Source organism: Vicugna pacos, chromosome 20, assembly GCF_048564905.1.
Source record: "Vicugna pacos chromosome 20, VicPac4, whole genome shotgun sequence".
NCBI classification, from domain to species: Eukaryota; Metazoa; Chordata; class Mammalia; order Artiodactyla; family Camelidae; genus Vicugna; species Vicugna pacos.
The window spans coordinates 26,532,963-26,550,054 of NC_133006.1; the positions used below are offsets into that span (position 1 = coordinate 26,532,963).

The window sequence follows — 17,092 nt, forward strand, 5'->3', positions numbered from 1 at the left end:
TCTGGGCATAGTTTATCTGGGTCCTTTGTAAGGATGCTATTGAGGTGTTATCCAGGACTGAAGCCTCTTCAATGGAGAAATATCTGATCCAAACACATTCTTTGTGGTTGTAGGACTTAGTGTCTTATTTTCTTGTTGGCTGTCCACTGGAAGCCCTTATAGGCTGTTAGGTGGCCTCCCTCAATTCCTAAAGAGCCCTCTGAGTTTCTTGTCATCTGTGCCTGCCAACAGGGATACTTGGTCCATCAAAATCATCATGCAAGATTCAAAGAAGACAGATTTCACAGTTCTAGATAACTCAGTCATACACATAAAATTATTACATCCTGTCAAATATGGTTACCTGGTTTTATGGTTAGAAGCAAGTCATAGGTCACATCCACACTCGGGCTGGATCACACAAGGGTGAACCTCAAGAGGAGGCCACTTTAAGAGACAATCACAGAACTCAGCAGGATCAAAAGTTAACTCAGGATTGCTTCTTCCTCCCCCTGCCCCCACCCCACCCCACCCCCACCCTACTCTACCCAACTCCACACCACCCTACCCAACCCTACTCCGCCCCCGCCCCCGCAGTACTGGGATTATCCCAAATGGCCTGAGGGCAGTAATCCCTGATAAAAGATAAGGAAAGGGCCCTCAATACCTTGAAGGCCTTTTAAATAGGCCACTTCCAGTAACTTTTTCTTAAAGTTAAGACAGAGTTGGTTACTATGGTTTTGGGGAGTTTCTCCTTTTTTTCTTTGCAAATGCTGACAAATGATAAAACCTTTGGGGTGGCTGATTTCCAGCACAGGTGTCTATGTTCCTTGGGTTCTGGTATAACTGAGAAAAGAAGCCAGAGTGCTTGTGAGATGAAATTGCAGTTGTTGCTTTATTAGAAACTATCAGGAATGGATGTGACAACAGAAAAATCCCAGTTACTTTTTTTGTGGATGAGAAAATATTGGACAATTGATTTAGATAATTAAAATACAAGTGCTTTACTGGAGAGAATACCTGTTCCAAGTGCCACCAAGGCTTACATGTATCTCCCCTATCTACTGTTCAGTTTGTTTTCATTGTACCTTTTCCTTTGAGTTTCCCTAGCAGCAGAATATTTGAGAAATTTTTGAGACTTGAGCAGGCTAACAAAGCACTACCTACGTTTCCCATACACATTCAAGCTTCATTTATAGATGAACAATAACTCCCGGATTTAAATCTGTACCGAGTTTTAAAAGGAAAGTTCATCAGATTGCTTCAATTTTACGAAGCAAAGGAATCCTAGGAACCGAAAGTAGATCCTACTGAGATAATGCAGTCAGAAATTAGAAACTTGTTAGAAAAACCACTGAGGAGCAGGAAGCCTGTAACACTGGAATAAACTTGAACACTCAGACTGCCCAGAAAACCCGATGTTAACTCCAGTTCCAGAAAAAAAAAAAAAAGGTTGAAAACATCAACCTAGTGCCACAAGTTCTCTCAAATGAATGGATAGGTGGCCCTAAAAAGGGCCTTGACTATTTCTACAAACACAGGGTCTGTGAGATCAGACTTAGCCACCGAAGCCGTAGAGGGTGCGTCCTTGGCGCTTGAGAGCGTAGACCACGTCCATGGCCGTGACCGTCTTGCGCTTGGCGTGCTCGGTGTAGGTGACCGCGTCCCGGATCACGTTCTCCAGGAACACCTTCAGCACCCCGCGGGTCTCCTCGTAGATGAGGCCGGAGATGCGTTTGACACCGCCACGCCGAGCCAGGCGACGGATCGCGGGCTTAGTAATACCCTGGATGTTGTCCCGTAGCACCTTTCGGTGGCGCTTGGCACCTCCTTTTCCCAGGCCTTTTCCACCCTTCCCACGTCCAGACATCGCTACCAGTAGACACGAACTATCTACAAACGTGCTTGAGAAAAGAGGAAAAAAAAAAAAAAAAACCCCCACGAAATTCTTATTTATAAACCTGCAGCGGACCTATTTGAAAACTATCAATGAGGCTAGTTGGGAAGGCGGGAGGGGCTTGATGGCAGCCGAATTTATCTCCGCCCATAAATGCCGGGGAGCCTGTGGGGGCGGAGTTCTGAGAAGAAAAAGACTGCTTAGCCTGCTCATTCCCTGAATTCACTATTCAGTACAAAATCCCCTGTTGAAGAACATTGAAACATTTCTTTGTTTATCAAGGAACTGAAATAATTATCCCTATCAAGCCAACATCTGTTTTTCAAGTTTGAGTTTTTAGGATATTTACACGTCATTGGCAAGTCATTGACCGAAATTGTACATTGCCTCGTATTTTAAACGCATTATCTGGTATATAGCAACCTCTGGCTTTTCTCCTCCCCGAAACGCTTTAAATGAAGGTGAAAAAGTTAGTGATCTCTATGAGTGTAAAATTTTTATTAAGAAGACAGTGCTAAATTTAGTTGATTACATTTAAATTTATATAACCTCTCTGATTTTTCCAGCAGTCACCCATCACCATCTCCACACCCCAAACACAATTCCCCCTAAGATTGCATTGTCTGATGAAGGAGTCAGTAATACATTTTGAGCATTTGGAATGTGGCTGATGCTGCTGAGGAACTGAATTTTAAATTTTATTTAATTTTAATTAATTTAAATTTAAAACCTGATACTTCATTCAGTTATTGGGAGATTTTAGGTATGTTTGAACAATCCGAGGATGTGAACTTAATTTTCAGCAGTAAATTGTATGGGATTTAAATGCCAATTAAGTCATCTCCAATAAAAATTAGTATCATATTGAATAAAATATACACTCAATTTGGAAGATTTAGATTGATAAAAGAATGTAAAATATTGTGTTAATAATGTACTTATATTGATTACATGTTGAAATGAAATTATCTTGGATGTTTTGGGTTAAATGCAATATATTATTTAAGCAATGGCATGATTTTACTTTTTAAATGGTGACTGCTGAAAAATTTTTCATTAAATACGTAGCTTGCATTATTTTCTTTGGACAGCACTGCTCTAGATCCTTCCTTTCTTGATCTCTGTCTAATCTTGCTATCATGGACTTTGGAATACTGGGGACATTCAATGTATTTCTAAGAAACCCAATTACAGAGACTGGTCCCAACTAGAGTATAAAGCATTGTAAAAACAAACAAACAAATACATACATACATACATACATACATACATACATACATACATACATACAAACCAAGTTAGGGTACTAAGAGAGGCTTGTCAAATAAACCATTAGTTATCAGAGCAAGAAAAGATGAATACTAGAAAAGTTGTTGACCTTAGAATTCTTAAAAGGCAGAATATCAGGAGACTACCTGAAAAATCTCTAATTTTTTTTCCCAAAAGTGTGTTTCTTGAGAAACAACATTTAAAACTGATTATTAAAGCAGTGAAGAACATATATACAAAAAAGAAATAGACTCATATAATACAAACTTGTGGTTGCCGAGGGGGCGGGGGCTGGGAAGGGAGAGAATGGGATTTCAAAATTTGTAGATACTGACAGGCATATGTACAATAGATAAAGAAGATTATACTATAGAGCTTAGGGAATGTATACAAGATCTTGTGGTAGCTCACAGCGAAAAAAAAAGTGTGAATACATGTGTGTTCATGTATAACTGAAAAATTGTGCTTTACATTGGAACTTGACAAAACATTGTAAAATGACTATAACGCAATAAAAAAAGTTTAAAATAAATAAATAAACAAATAAAGCATTGAGTGTCCATGAGGGCTTAAGCTTCGGTAAGGTATACTATGCATTCAGTGGTTTTACAAAAAAAGAAATCATTTAATCGAAGTAAAAAGCATTTTCTGCAATAGAAGGAAGGTCAGTAAATAATTTACTATTCCTGTAAAGTAGGTCAAGATGGAGAGACAATGAGTTTAAAAACATCAGGTCAATTACTTTGAAGTCTAGAAAGAGTAAAAAAAACGTTAAAGTGTCTATTATTTGTTTCAGAAATAAAATAAGAATATCAAGGAGTTACAACATGAAATTTCATAGAAATTTACTTTGAAATTTCATGTATATATATATATATATATATATATATATATATATACATATATTCCTTCCAGCTTAACTAGCATCTTCAACAAAGAATCACATATGTCCACAGTGTGATAAAATTATGTGAAACATGGAAGAAAAGAAGGGCCTGTGATGTCCAATATGCAAAGTTACAGACCACACAAGTTTTCTATGAATATGTACTTTGATCATATAACTATTCACTATTGATTATAGATACCAAACTTAGTGAATTTACTTAACCTGCAGTCTTATTTGGTAGGAATGCAAATAATATCTGTCCAGTGGAACATATAACTCCAAACATTTATGAATTCTTGGACAATAAATTTATTTTAACCTAATTTAAATCTTATCCTAACATTTTTCTTGTTAAATTTTCTATAAATACCCTAATTTCTTAAATGTTCTTTGAACCCATCATAGCATTTTATCTATTGGTTCACTTATTGAAAACTTTAGCTCCTTTACACATGTTCATTTTATATTTGCTGAATCATGGCTTTATCTTTTTGAAAAAAATGTAAATGATATGTCATATGACTGTGACTTGATAGGAAATAAAGAGGGTCTAGGTAGGAGAGTTGTGGGATCATTTCACTTTCTGTAGACCTGGGAAATTGAACACTTTTTACTCAATGTCATAGTAAATTATCACTGGTAAGCAAAGTACAGAAAAGTGGAGATTGCAGACCGAAAAGCAGATACTTGACCAGGCATGGGCTAATGAGACGACACCTATAAACCATACCAAACACACCTTCATGCCATTCTCATAAAATAAAACTGTAGTTTTAAAGACAACATTGGAAGTGAGAAGTGAAGCGATTTCCAAAAATGAAATAGCAAAATTTTATATGCCATTACACACAATTATGGTTCCAAACAAGATTATATGTTAGACAATCTAGTACGTATTTCCACTACCGGTGTTTAAGTACCGCCCCCCCCCCAAAACCTTACATTCATTCAGAGATAACATAAAGGAATATATTACAACTGTTCTCATTGACAAAGTAGGTGGCTCTGAAAAGACCCTTTTGCAGTTCGGTGTAAGCAATAGCCTTAGGTTACGCCCTCTCCCAGCGGATGCGGTATGCGAGCTGCATGTCCCTAGGTATTGATGATGACGCGCTTGGCGTGTATGGCGCACAGGTTGGTGTCCTCGAAGAGCCCCACCAGGTAGGCCTCGCACGCCTCCTGCAGCGCCATTACGGGGGAGCTTGGAAGTGCAGGTCGGTCTTGAAGTCCTGCGCGATCTCGCGCACCAGCCGCTGGAACGGCAGCTTGCGGATCAGCAGCTCCGTGGACTTCTGGTAGCGGCGGATCTCGCGCAGGGCCACCGTGCCGGGCTGGTAACGCTACGACTTCTTCACGCCGCCCGTGCACTTGCGGGCTCCCGGCTTATGTTACAGTAAAGTGTTACAGAAACCCGGATCCCGGCGAGAGACCAAGCGACACTCGGATGGTTAGAAAAGTCAGGTTTATTACGCCGGCGGACCCAGAGGAATGAACACTTCACCCTCTGGACCCCTTTTGTAAGGTTTAAGACAATTTTAGTTTTCGAGTAGGTTCGCGCCATATGCAAATAAGGTGTTATAAATGGACCAATCAAGCGTGAGCTTTGGGAACAAATAGAATTTTAGGGCTAAGTGTGACTTTCCTAGAAGCAAGCCGTTTACAGAAGCACAGAAGTCAGATAATGCCGCCGGGCCGGGGAAACAGATGGCCCCGGACTAAAGTAGTGGCCCTGCCTGTGGGTCCTGCTGGTCTTTTAATGGGGCTTCCCACCTCACTTACTGCGAGCCATGATGATAACAGAAAAGGAAACTGGCTGGACAGCATACCGTGCTGGTGCTGTTTCTGACCTTATTTGTAAGAGCAGGTCAGTCTGGTTCCTAGTGTCCCCGCTGTAATTGGTTCTCAGGTTTCCTTCTGGAGAAGTACAATTGGATTTCCACTAGCATTGAATATAAGTCGAAATTTTATTCACTTATAGTCCACTTTGAGTCCGTAACAGCAAGGTTTCGTGTTGTATTGATTTTAGTGTACTTCACTTACTACATTTTTTCTGAAGAGAAATAAACAATGGATAAAATGTCTCACTATTAATGCTCGCATCCTCCAAATTTAAAAAGCCCGCCCTAACATATCATTGGTCAGCTATTCCTTTGTTCTCTCATTTATTCATATTTTACTGTTTGAGAGCAAGTTTATTTGTATATACACATATATACTGCACATATATTCCAATCTTAAGAGGCATTATGGTCTTGTCATTTACATGTCAGCTAGAGCCCACAAGCCCTAATTTATGCCCTGACACAGAATTCCTTTAAGAGAGATCCTTTCTGCTTAAACCCATTTCATCATTCACTAAAAAGGAATGACATTATTCAGCTTCATAAATTCTTAAGACTACGGTGCATAGTGACCAACAATTAAATTGACCATATCTGTGGTAAACATGGGAACTGATTTCCATCTTTAAACTCAAAACATTATCAGACTAGCATAAACAAAATGAAAACACAAGCACATATTAAGGATTGAAACATGTCTCCTGGACTTATGAAGTGTTTCAGCGCTTTCCAGAAAAAGTGGGTGGCTCTGAAAAGAGCCTTTGAGTTCCGGAAGCAGAAATTAAGAACTATGTTTCACTTGCCCTTGGCCTTGTGGTGGCTCTCGGTCTTCTTGGGCAGCAGAACCGCCTGAATGTTGGGCAGGACGCCGCCCTGAGCGATAGTCACGCGACCGAGTAGCTTGTTGAGCTCCTCGTCGTTGCGGATGGCCAGCTGTAGGTGGCGCGGGATGATGCGCGTCTTCTTGTTGTCGCGGGCCGCGTTGCCTGCCAGTTCCAGGATCTCGGCCGTCAGGTACTCCAGCACCGCCGCCAGGTACACCGGCGCTCCAGCACCAACACGCTCAGAGTAGTTGCCTTTACGGAGCAGGCGGTGCACGCGGCCCACGGGGAACTGGAGCCCGGCCCGCGAAGAACGGGTCTTGGCTTTGGCGCGAGCTTTGCCGCCCTGTTTACCACGTCCAGACATACTGAGTCTCAGCAGTGACAAAATAACCACAAGAAAAGCAGAAAAGAAATGTACTAAGTAGAACAAGAAGATGACAGTTATAGTGCTGAATGGAATAGTCAAATGCGAGATTGGATTGGTTAAAAATCATCTTTGACTATGAACCAATAGGAATGGAGACGTGACGCAGGTAAATTTGCATAGTCTCGTCACTTATATTATCAAATCAGAGCTGGATATTTTTCAATACCTTATTTGCATAGGCCGCCTATAAAAGACCACAATTTCTTTGTGTAAACAGTCATTTCGAGACCTGTTTTTTTCGTTGGGCGGTTTTTGTGCTTTGCTGAGATGCCTGAACCAGCCAAGTCGGCTCCAGCCCCGAAAAAGGGCTCCAAGAAGGCGGTGACTAAGGCGCAGAAGAAGGACGGCAAGAAGCGCAAGCGCAGCCGCAAGGAGAGCTACTCGGTGTACGTGTACAAGGTGCTGAAGCAGGTCCACCCGGACACCGGCATCTCGTCCAAGGCCATGGGCATCATGAACTCGTTCGTCAACGACATCTTCGAGCGCATCGCGGGCGAGGCATCGCGCCTGGCGCATTACAACAAGCGCTCAACCATCACGTCCCGGGAGATCCAGACGGCCGTGCGCCTACTGCTGCCCGGGGAGCTGGCCAAGCACGCCGTGTCCGAGGGCACCAAGGCCGTCACCAAGTACACCAGCTCCAAGTAAATGTGTTAATAGGCACTGTCAAACCAAAGGCTCTTTTCAGAGCCACTTACGCATTCATATAAAGAGCTCTAATCCTGAGTACTGCCGTAATGTATAGGGTAGAATGAGGCTCTGTTCTTAGGGAAACTGCTTTACTATTCTTTTTCAGTTCATTCGCTCATACTGAGACAGTAAACAGAAGATAAGTGGTCTTAAATCAGCTTAGTGCTGAATTTTATATTTTCATTAGTTTTCTCGCCAACTCTCAGGTGAGTAGTTGGCAATGCTGCCTTATATTATTACCTGGTTGTCCCTTACATGCAGAATTTCCCAATTTGTCAATCTGACATCTGAAGTTGATGTGCTATAGTGTTTCTTTGAATATCTATAGAACCTCTGCTCAGTAAAGGAGGTTTTTTTTTTTCCTCCTTCAAGTCTTTCCGAGATGTTCCTATTTTCTATGCTAAAGAAGGCAAAGTTTCTGTATACCGCAATTTATTTTCAATTAGGAAATCTAGAGAGAGTGGAAGGATAGAGTTAAGAGGGATGTTCCTGTAATTCTAACAATGGGTTGCACGCCAGTAGCAGTAATTGGTGTCAGTTCCTAGTTTGCCTGGGCCGTCTATCCAGATTGCATTTTACACTCCTAGAATTATTACCCTGCCCCACAGAATTCAAATGCTTAACCCCTACCAGTTCTCCCATACTAAGATTCTTGTAACTGCCTTTTTTTTGTGTGTATGCCTGGAGCCTTACACGTGGTTCTTGTTTCCTTCAGTTTCTGAAACAGATCAGCTAGGGTTTTGCTCTTTATTCCAAAACTTGTTTACAACTTTTGTTAAATTAACTTTGTAAAATTAATGTTTTTGTTTTCCTAACCGAACATTGGCTAATGCATGATACCAAGCCTCCCGTGATTTAAAGCTTTTGCTTATTTCACTTTCAGCATCAGGCACTTTAATAATCATATTGCATTTTCTTTACCCTTAAGGAATTAAATCTTGGAAGGGTTTATCACCGTCCCTTCTCCCAAGTAGGTAAAGCATTTATTCCAGGAGACAGGAGAAGTGAGTTGCAGTTGAATGCAGCCTACAAGTGTCTGGGATATGGGGCTTCATCTGAACTAACCAAAGCTTTTTGATTGACTCAGAACACAATAAAAGATGAATAAATGCCCCAAGAAAAGAGACAGCCTAGTGCGGAGAGAGGAGATAATTCATGTAAAAGTACTTCCTAAAGTTGAGACATCTGTAGATGTGAAATGGCTTTTGAATTCTATCTGGACGTCTTTGAAAGTGTATTGGATCAGAAGACATTGGTTGGAATTTGTGTTCTGCCAAGTAAATAATCTTTGGTTTTCACACCCTCTGTGCCTTATAAAATCAGAAAATTACTAAAACCAACTCCATTGACACTTGTGAAAATAAATACAATAGTTATAATAAAAGCAATCATTTTAGGAGAATTTACAATTCATGAAGTTGTTTATGGACAGTATCAGGTAAACGTTTCTATTTCTCCACTTATATAATAAAGACAAGCTTTTTGAAGTGTTATTATAATCAGAAGTAACAATGATACTATACTGAGTGAAGAAACTGCTGCTCCATGAAAGTTGACTTTCTGCTATTACAGACACCCTGGACACTCACAAAAACGAATATGTAAATGGCTACTATTAAAATAAAAGCAATTTAAAAATTATGTGAGCCTGCTATAGAGACCGTACGTGCATCTATAGTGGTTTTTATATTTACACACTTAAATTTAAACTGATGTAGTTACTTTAAAGAATATTGACTACATTAATCTGTAATTCCTAACCTTATGTGGGTGCATTAAATTCCTGTTGGTGATCTGACAAATTATTTCAGGGGGAGGGTATATCTCAGTGGTAGAGTTTAGGCCTAGAATGCATGAAGGCCTGACTTAAATCCCCAGTACCTGCACTAAAACAACAAATAAGCTAATTAACCCCCACAAAGATGAAAAAAAAGAAGTTATTACAAATATGGTGGCTTCAGATAATTTATAATTTTGTTTTTTTTAGATCAACATTTGGGCACAAATCTCATTGAGCTAATATCAAGCTGTCAGAGGACCGCCATTCTTTCTGGAAACTCTTAAGAGTGAATCTTGTTCTTTGCCTTTTCCAGTTCCTAGAGGGTCATCCTTGTTCTTTGGCTTATGGTCCCTTTAGATTTCAAAGCCAGAAATCTCTGGCCACGTTCTCACACTGCCATCTCTGGTTTTATATTCTAATTTCCTCCTTTACTGTTAAGTGTCCTTATAATTATATTGAGTTCAACTGGATAATCTAGGATAATCTCCCTATTTTAAAGTCAGGTGATTAGCAACTTCAGTGCCATCTGCGCCCTTAATTCCTCTTTGTTATGTACACTAACATATTCACAGATTCCAAACATTAGAAGGTACACATAATTAGGGAGGTGTTATTCTGCATAGTAGCCCTAGCAGACTAAATGAAAGTATTTTTAGAATTTGATAAAATGTTATATACTTTCTGCTCCAAGAAAAGGAATATACGGATTCACTATTGTGTGTAATTTCTGGGTTTTATGAACTCCCCTGAAGCTCATATAGACCTGGTTTAGATATTTATGTCTGGGATTACAGAAAGAAAAAATTGACAATTTATAACAATATAAATTCTCATATACAGATATCTGATATTTTTAGTTTTCATTCATTTACATTTTTCTTGTTGCTTTTGCTTTATATGTTTATTTTTTTGAATTTTTACATATTTTGTGAGTGTGATGTGTTGTGCATGTGTGTATTCATGTTTTGCTCTGCGAGTTAAAAGCCTCTTATTCATGACAGCAATTACACAGGAGTATAGAATATTATTACTTTTTTCATACCAGGGTTGAAATCCTAAAAATATTTTGAATATAAATTCTTAGCATTTATTTCAAATGAGAAGCCATTTATGGTGATTTATAACCTTAAGTAGGTTTATAATTGTAAGGAGAAAGGTGAAGTGTAAATTTTCCTGGCAATGGTATTTCTCTACATAGGACAAGACAGTGGTGGTGGTTAACTAAAATTACTTGTGATTTTTTTTTTTTCATTTAAAAAGTAGGATTCTTGCTGACCCAGGTAAAAATACGTAAAACCAACCTCAGGAAAAAAAAATAATAAGGGAGAGGCAACAAAATATCAAAAGCACATTTATTTTCTGGACTGCTAGTGTCTATGAGCCCCATTATGGTATTTGGCAATGGTCTAACTTTTTAGGCAAGCTTTGGAAAAATCCTAATATTAAATTGCCCTGTCCTTAAGCCTGTGATGTTCGTTTTTCAACTTCCATGCACATCAGTTGTCCCACTACTATTAATATTTAGGAGTCCTATTGCTTTAGCAAAATAAATGAGTTACACATTTCCTTCTTATCACGTCACTAACAGAAGAGGTACTGCCAAGTTTTAAGTCAGTTCATGGAACTAGTGTGTAAGGTACACTATGTCACAGGAGGTTGAGTGATAGTCACTTGTCCAATGTCCACAGCTGGCCAGCCTTCTAGCCAAAGTGAGTACCCTATCACTAACCTATAATGAATATTTGCTTTCAACGGATCAAAAGGTCTGTGTATTCCAAGGTTTTAACACCCCAAAGCAGCAACTTTAAGTTTCAACAAAGTAAACAAAACCTGTTCTACCAGTGCTATTAAACATAAGTGATTACAATTCTTATGCAGAAAAAAGTGGATGCCTCTTAAAAGAGACTTTGGGGTTATATAGGAAAACCTTTTATTCTTTGCGATTATTTGGAGCTGGTATACTTGGTGACGGCCATGGTGCCCTCGGACACACCATGCTTGGTCGACTCCCCGGGCAGCAGTAGGCACAAGGCCTTCTGGATTTCCCGGTACGTGATGGTCGAGCGCTTGCAATGTCCCAGGCGCGACGCCTCGCCCGATGCGCTCGAAGATGTCGATGACCAACGAATTCATGATGCCTATAACCTTGGATGAAATACCAGTATTAGGATGTACCTGCTTTAGCACCTTGTAGATGTACACAGAGTAGCGGGCCTTGCGGCTGCACATGCGCTTCTTGCCGTCCTCCGGCGTCTTGGTCATGGCCTTCTTGGAGCCCTTCTTCAGAGCCAGAGTGCACTTAGTTTCTGGCATAAGCGAACACAAAATACACTACTCAGCTAAAGAAAAAAAGCTGGGACTTGTCTACAACGCTCATAAAATTTGTAGATCTCCTGAGCAAATACAGTGTTTAAAAGGTTACACTTCGATTGAATACATTTTTCCACATTGGAAGCCGGTATGCAAATTAGGTGACTCTAGTTCTTCTTTTTAATTGGCTGAAAGCGTAAAGATTGTTTAGCCAATCAAACATCTGAATTTACAATTCGGCTTGCAACTATAATTGCTTCTCATTTGGTAAGAAATTGTGTTCTGTTCTTTTTCTTTGTTAGTCTTCGTGAGATTGCTGAGATGTCAAGACGTGGAAAACAAGGTGGTAAGGCTCGGGCCAAGGCGAAGACCCGCTCTTCGCGGGCCGGGCTCCAGTTCCCCGTGGGCCGAGTGCATCGCCTGCTCCGCAAGGGCAACTACTCCGAGCGGGTCGGGGCCGGCGCGCCGGTGTATCTGGCGGCGGTGCTGGAGTACCTGACGGCCGAGATCCTGGAGCTGGCGGGCAACGCGGCCCGCGACAACAAAAAGACGCGCATCATCCCGCGCCACCTGCAGCTGACCATCCGCAACGACGAGGAGCTCAACAAGCTGCTGGGCAAAGTCACCATCGCTCAGGGTGGCGTTTTGCCTAACATTCAGGCCGTGCTGCTGCCCAAGAAGAGCGAGAGCCACCATAAAATCAAGGGCAAGTAAACTGTAATACTTGGATTTTTGGTCTTTTAAAAGTCAACATTAACCAAAGGCTCTTTTCAGAGCCAACCACAGTCATTAAAAGGGCTTATCGTTATGCGTATTTAAGCAGGTACCTGAAACTTTTCAGCACAGTATGTCAATCTGGAAGATGTCAGTATTTAAACTCCTGAGAAATCCCAAACTACTCTAGTTTAAGTTTATGAAACTACAATTCCTTTCAACTAAGTAAAGGATTTAGACAGATCTTGTATCACAAGTAATTAAGCTGATCACTGTAACAGGCACTCAGAATTGTAAACCCGAGAAAAAGACAATGGGTAGAATGAATGGTAAGTGTTGATAGTTCAGATGCAAATCTTGTTAGTGACCTACAGATTCTAAAACCACTCCTTCAGTACTGATGGTGAAGGGGAACTGTGTTGAATGTTGCCAATCTTCAACTCTACTGAACTGGACCTTAATCAATTCTAAATGGGTATACAATACTTGGTATACTTGGTATCCTAGAGTCAAGTCATTTAAGGCAGAGCTTAACACGGTTCAGCATGACTTTTACAGGATGCACAGTACCCTGTATTATTTACATCTGATTGAATTTTTTTAAACACCATTTTACACAACGCTTGGTTGAAATTGTGAATCGTAGTTGGGTGCTTTTATGTGAGGATGTTACAGTTAATGAAAAGTAAACGTGTTAATGTTATAGCAAGTGTGAAATATTTCTGTGTTAATCGTCTCAGTGCATTCAGAAAAAAAATAGAGGGTTTGACTTCTGGGAAGATAAAGTCGTCTTCTCTAATAAAACGTCTCACATAGTTGGCTTTGAAATCTTGCAGGAAGGAGTGAAGAGACTTGAGGCCTGATGTATCTGGATTTTCAGTTGAGGTAGAGAAGCCCGAGGTTATAATCAGAACCTCCAGAGTTGGGTATAGTTCCCTCCAGTTTGTCACTGTTAATCCAGCCTGGGCTTCATGACAGACTTAGAAGAGGATTCTTTAAGAAAACAATAATTTCTAAAAGGTGGTAGGTACTTTTCTCCTTTCTCTTTTCAAAATATGGCTCCAAAGAATCCTAAGACATGTGATCACATCACAAGATATATAGGTGTAAATCTTTTACTTTTGTAAATTCTGAAACTTGTATGTCTTTAAAATACAATGCATCTTAACCCTAGAGATTTCTTCCTCTTCCCGTGGCCACAGCACTCACCCCAATCCAGAAAAGTGACACTGGCACAGAATGGCTTGCAATGCAATGCAAGGTTCCATCCAGTGAACAGCTATGAGCAAGCCACAGTAAGTCTTATGGTAGAAGACTCTTTGTTCAGTGGGCCTGGTTTTGGGATGACAGTGTTCAGATTTCTTTCCAAATTCTGCTTTCTTATGATCTCTAGACCCCTAAACTGATGGTTCTCAATCCCATCAGATTCAACTGAAACCTTTTCCTGTAACAAATACTTTACCAACTTTAGTAACCTGAAATGAAATTTACAGATAGTACAACCCACCTAAGCATGTCTTAATTGTAATACATAAGGGAGAAATAAAACGAAAATATGCTATTTTTAAAATATCAAAATTAAAAAGAATAATCAATAAATTGATGTGAAATTTGCCTTACTAAACTTCAATGAGGGTATAAAAATCACCTGGCCAATCCCATCTAACTCGCCTTTTCAAAACGTTGATCAAAAGAAAGCCATTTTCAGGTGCCAATATTAAAATACATATATTTTTTACAAACAAGATACAGCATTGTAATAATTTGTTTTAAATTCAACGGAGAAAAACCAAAGAATATTTTAAAGAAACGGCTTAAAAATAGAGGCGAGTAAGGATTGAAAACGGTCTCTCAAAGGGAGGTTCATGTGATCAGAGAGTGAACCTTGCTACCAATACCTTCACTGTGAGCAATAAGGAACATGTGCCTTGTCCAATCAGAACGGGACTCCCTTTATATATATGGGTAGACGGAGCTTAGGCTTTCATTTTTCTATCAGCTAGCTGCTTTTTCGGAAGTTTGTTATGGCTCGCACCAAGCAGACGGCCCGCAAGTCCACCGGCGGCAAGGCGCCGCGCAAGCAGCTGGCCACCAAGGCGGCCCGCAAGAGCGCGCCGGCCACGGGCGGCGTGAAGAAGCCGCACCGCTACCGGCCCGGCACGGTGGCCCTGCGCGAGATCCGCCGCTACCAGAAGTCCACGGAGCTGCTGATCCGCAAGCTGCCGTTCCAGCGGCTGGTGCGCGAGATCGCGCAGGACTTCAAGACCGACCTGCGCTTCCAGAGCTCGGCCGTGATGGCGCTGCAGGAGGCGTGCGAGGCCTACCTGGTGGGGCTCTTCGAGGACACCAACCTGTGCGCCATCCACGCCAAGCGCGTCACCATCATGCCCAAGGACATCCAGCTTGCACGCCGCATCCGGGGGGAGAGGGCGTAAAATATGCATTTCACTATTAAGTGCCAATCTTAAACCCAAAGGCTCTTTTCAGAGCCAACCACCTTTTCTGAAAAGAGTCCTGTGAACTGATGTTACAAGCTCTTTAGTAAGATTAAGTAGGTAGCTCTGAAAAGAGCCTTTCATTAAGTACTGAACTAGTCTTATCAATTATCTTTTATGGGGGCTGACTTTCTTGACTTGCTTACCTTGGGCTTAGGAGCTTTGACCTTGGACACTTCCTTCGGTTTGGCTGTTTTAAACTCCTTCGGGCTTTTGGCCACCTTGGCCCGGATAGTCGCTACTGTCTTTTTCACGTTCTTGGGGGTCGTTTTAACACTTTTTTCCGGGATGGTCGCGCCCGTCGCCTTGGGCTTAACTGCCGCAGCAGCCTTTTTAGGATTGGCTGTTCCTACCTTCTTAGCCTTGGGCTTGGCATCCCCGGTGGTCGCCTTTTTGTTGAGTTTAAAGGAGCCCGAGGCGCCGGTGCCCTTGGTCTGCACCAGAGTGTCCTTGCTCACCAGGCTCTTAAGTCCTAGCTTAATGCGGCTGTTCTTCTCCACGTCGTATCCGGCGGCCGGCAGCGCCTTCTTCATCGCAGCCAGGGACACGCCACTACGCTCCTTGGAAGCACAGACAGCCTTGGTGATGAGCTCCTACACCGGGGACACGGATGCCTTGCACTTCGTGGCACCGGCGGACTTCCGGGCTTTTTTCTTCCCAGGAGTCTTTTCCGCAGTAGCAGGAGGTGCGGCAGGTACGGTTTCAAACATGAATGTTGCTCGAAATACCTAACCGTGCAAATATAAGGTCTTAAGTTTGAGTAACAGGCGTGGGACTGTGTATATATACGCACAGCGCCACTGCGCGCTGATTGGTTCCCAGCTGTCTTCCAGCTTGACAGCAACTTAGTCTCAGCTCTGCCCCTGAGTTGTGTTTGTTACAATTAAGGAAAGCCAAAATATTAAAATTTCCTGCTTAGAAATCACGCCACTTATATTCTATCCTGAACCAGGACAGCTCAAGGTTTGAGACCTTCGTAGTTTCTTCCTCCAGTGTTTATCACGTCGGTCTCAGACTTTTTCAAAAGCCCCCGACACTCCTAGAGATTCACAGGTCAGGAAAGCAACTTTTTGATTTTCATTTAAAATAGAAATTCTTCCCTTTGTGTTTTCAATAGCTTGCTCTCCAGTGACATTCTACACATTCTTGGATTTCCATCCGTTCAACGACTGCTTGGTTCTCATTGAGATTTACCCCCAAAATATGCTTCATATGAGGAGAAATAACACAGGCTGTTTCACGATTTCTCTACAACAGCTATAGTAAAGGATCCTTGGAATAACAGCAATTTCTGATAAGACAGGTTATTGTTTCGTCTGAAAAAGCTTTATCATAGCTCCTTGTGAGTATTTCGAGGGTTAGTTAACTGGGGAGCTTCAATCTTTCAAAATTTGTTTAGGAAAATGACAAATGCAATGATCAATGATGATTTTGACATATTGTTTGGGCCTGTTTTGCAATAGCTGATGGCAGAGGACTTCCAGGTAAAGATGTAAAGGAGAGTTGGGCCCCTTTATGGGTTTAAAAAATTCTTTTATTTACATTGACTTTATCAGGGATGATCAGTTATTAACATGTTCACCAGCTCTTGGGTACAGAGGTCTGTCATTGTTCAGGAAGGTAAACTTTAGCAGTTTTTAAGTAACAAAATTAAGGAATATACACATGCACAACACTGTCACACATGCTTATGTAGACTTTCCTTAAGAGAGGGAAATTTCAAAACAAACATGTTTTATATTCACCACTACAGTTCTTACTTAAAAAAGGATATAGTTTTATAAGAAACAAATTATAGCTTATGATTTATATTCAGTAGAAAATAGACTGATGGTAGAAAGTGAATTTTTCACTTCAAAACTATGTTTTGTTTTGTTTTTTTTAATTACGTTTATCTTGAAGCATGTAGAAATCTGTGTTTCCCTAGGATTATGAATGACAGTAATGCTGGGAGCAGACAGAAGAAAGCCCAAGAGG

The 17,092-nt window shown here is 41.0% G+C and overlaps 4 protein-coding genes and 3 pseudogenes across 4 annotated transcripts; 2 read left to right on the plus strand and 5 right to left on the minus strand.

Annotated features, from left to right (window-relative positions):
• Positions 1-833: 833 nt before the first annotated feature.
• Positions 834-15,390, minus strand: LOC102539322 (histone H4). The gene is made up of 2 exons (XM_031688271.2): positions 15,262-15,390; positions 834-1,883 (listed from the first exon to the last, which is right to left on the minus strand). The coding sequence occupies exon 2, from the start codon at positions 1,847-1,849 to the stop codon at positions 1,538-1,540; it is 312 nt and encodes a 103-aa protein (XP_031544131.1). The 5' UTR covers positions 1,850-1,883; positions 15,262-15,390; the 3' UTR covers positions 834-1,537.
• LOC140687874 (histone H3.1-like) lies at positions 5,084-5,595 on the minus strand (annotated as a pseudogene).
• Positions 5,347-7,077, minus strand: LOC107032866 (histone H2A type 1-B). Its single transcript, XM_031688262.2, has one exon. The coding sequence runs from the start codon at positions 7,061-7,063 to the stop codon at positions 6,671-6,673; it is 393 nt and encodes a 130-aa protein (XP_031544122.1). The 5' UTR covers positions 7,064-7,077; the 3' UTR covers positions 5,347-6,670.
• On the plus strand, positions 7,245-9,466 carry LOC140687776 (histone H2B type 1-C/E/F/G/I). The gene has a single exon (XM_072945557.1). It carries the CDS (start codon positions 7,394-7,396, stop codon positions 7,772-7,774), a length of 381 nt encoding a protein of 126 aa, XP_072801658.1. The 5' UTR covers positions 7,245-7,393; the 3' UTR covers positions 7,775-9,466.
• LOC102533317 (histone H2B type 1-M-like) lies at positions 10,932-11,911 on the minus strand (annotated as a pseudogene).
• LOC107035022 (histone H1.5-like) lies at positions 12,231-16,068 on the minus strand (annotated as a pseudogene).
• Positions 14,024-15,114, plus strand: LOC140687774 (histone H3.1). Its single transcript, XM_072945555.1, has one exon. It carries the CDS (start codon positions 14,645-14,647, stop codon positions 15,053-15,055), a length of 411 nt encoding a protein of 136 aa, XP_072801656.1. The 5' UTR covers positions 14,024-14,644; the 3' UTR covers positions 15,056-15,114.
• Positions 16,069-17,092: the final 1,024 nt, after the last annotated feature.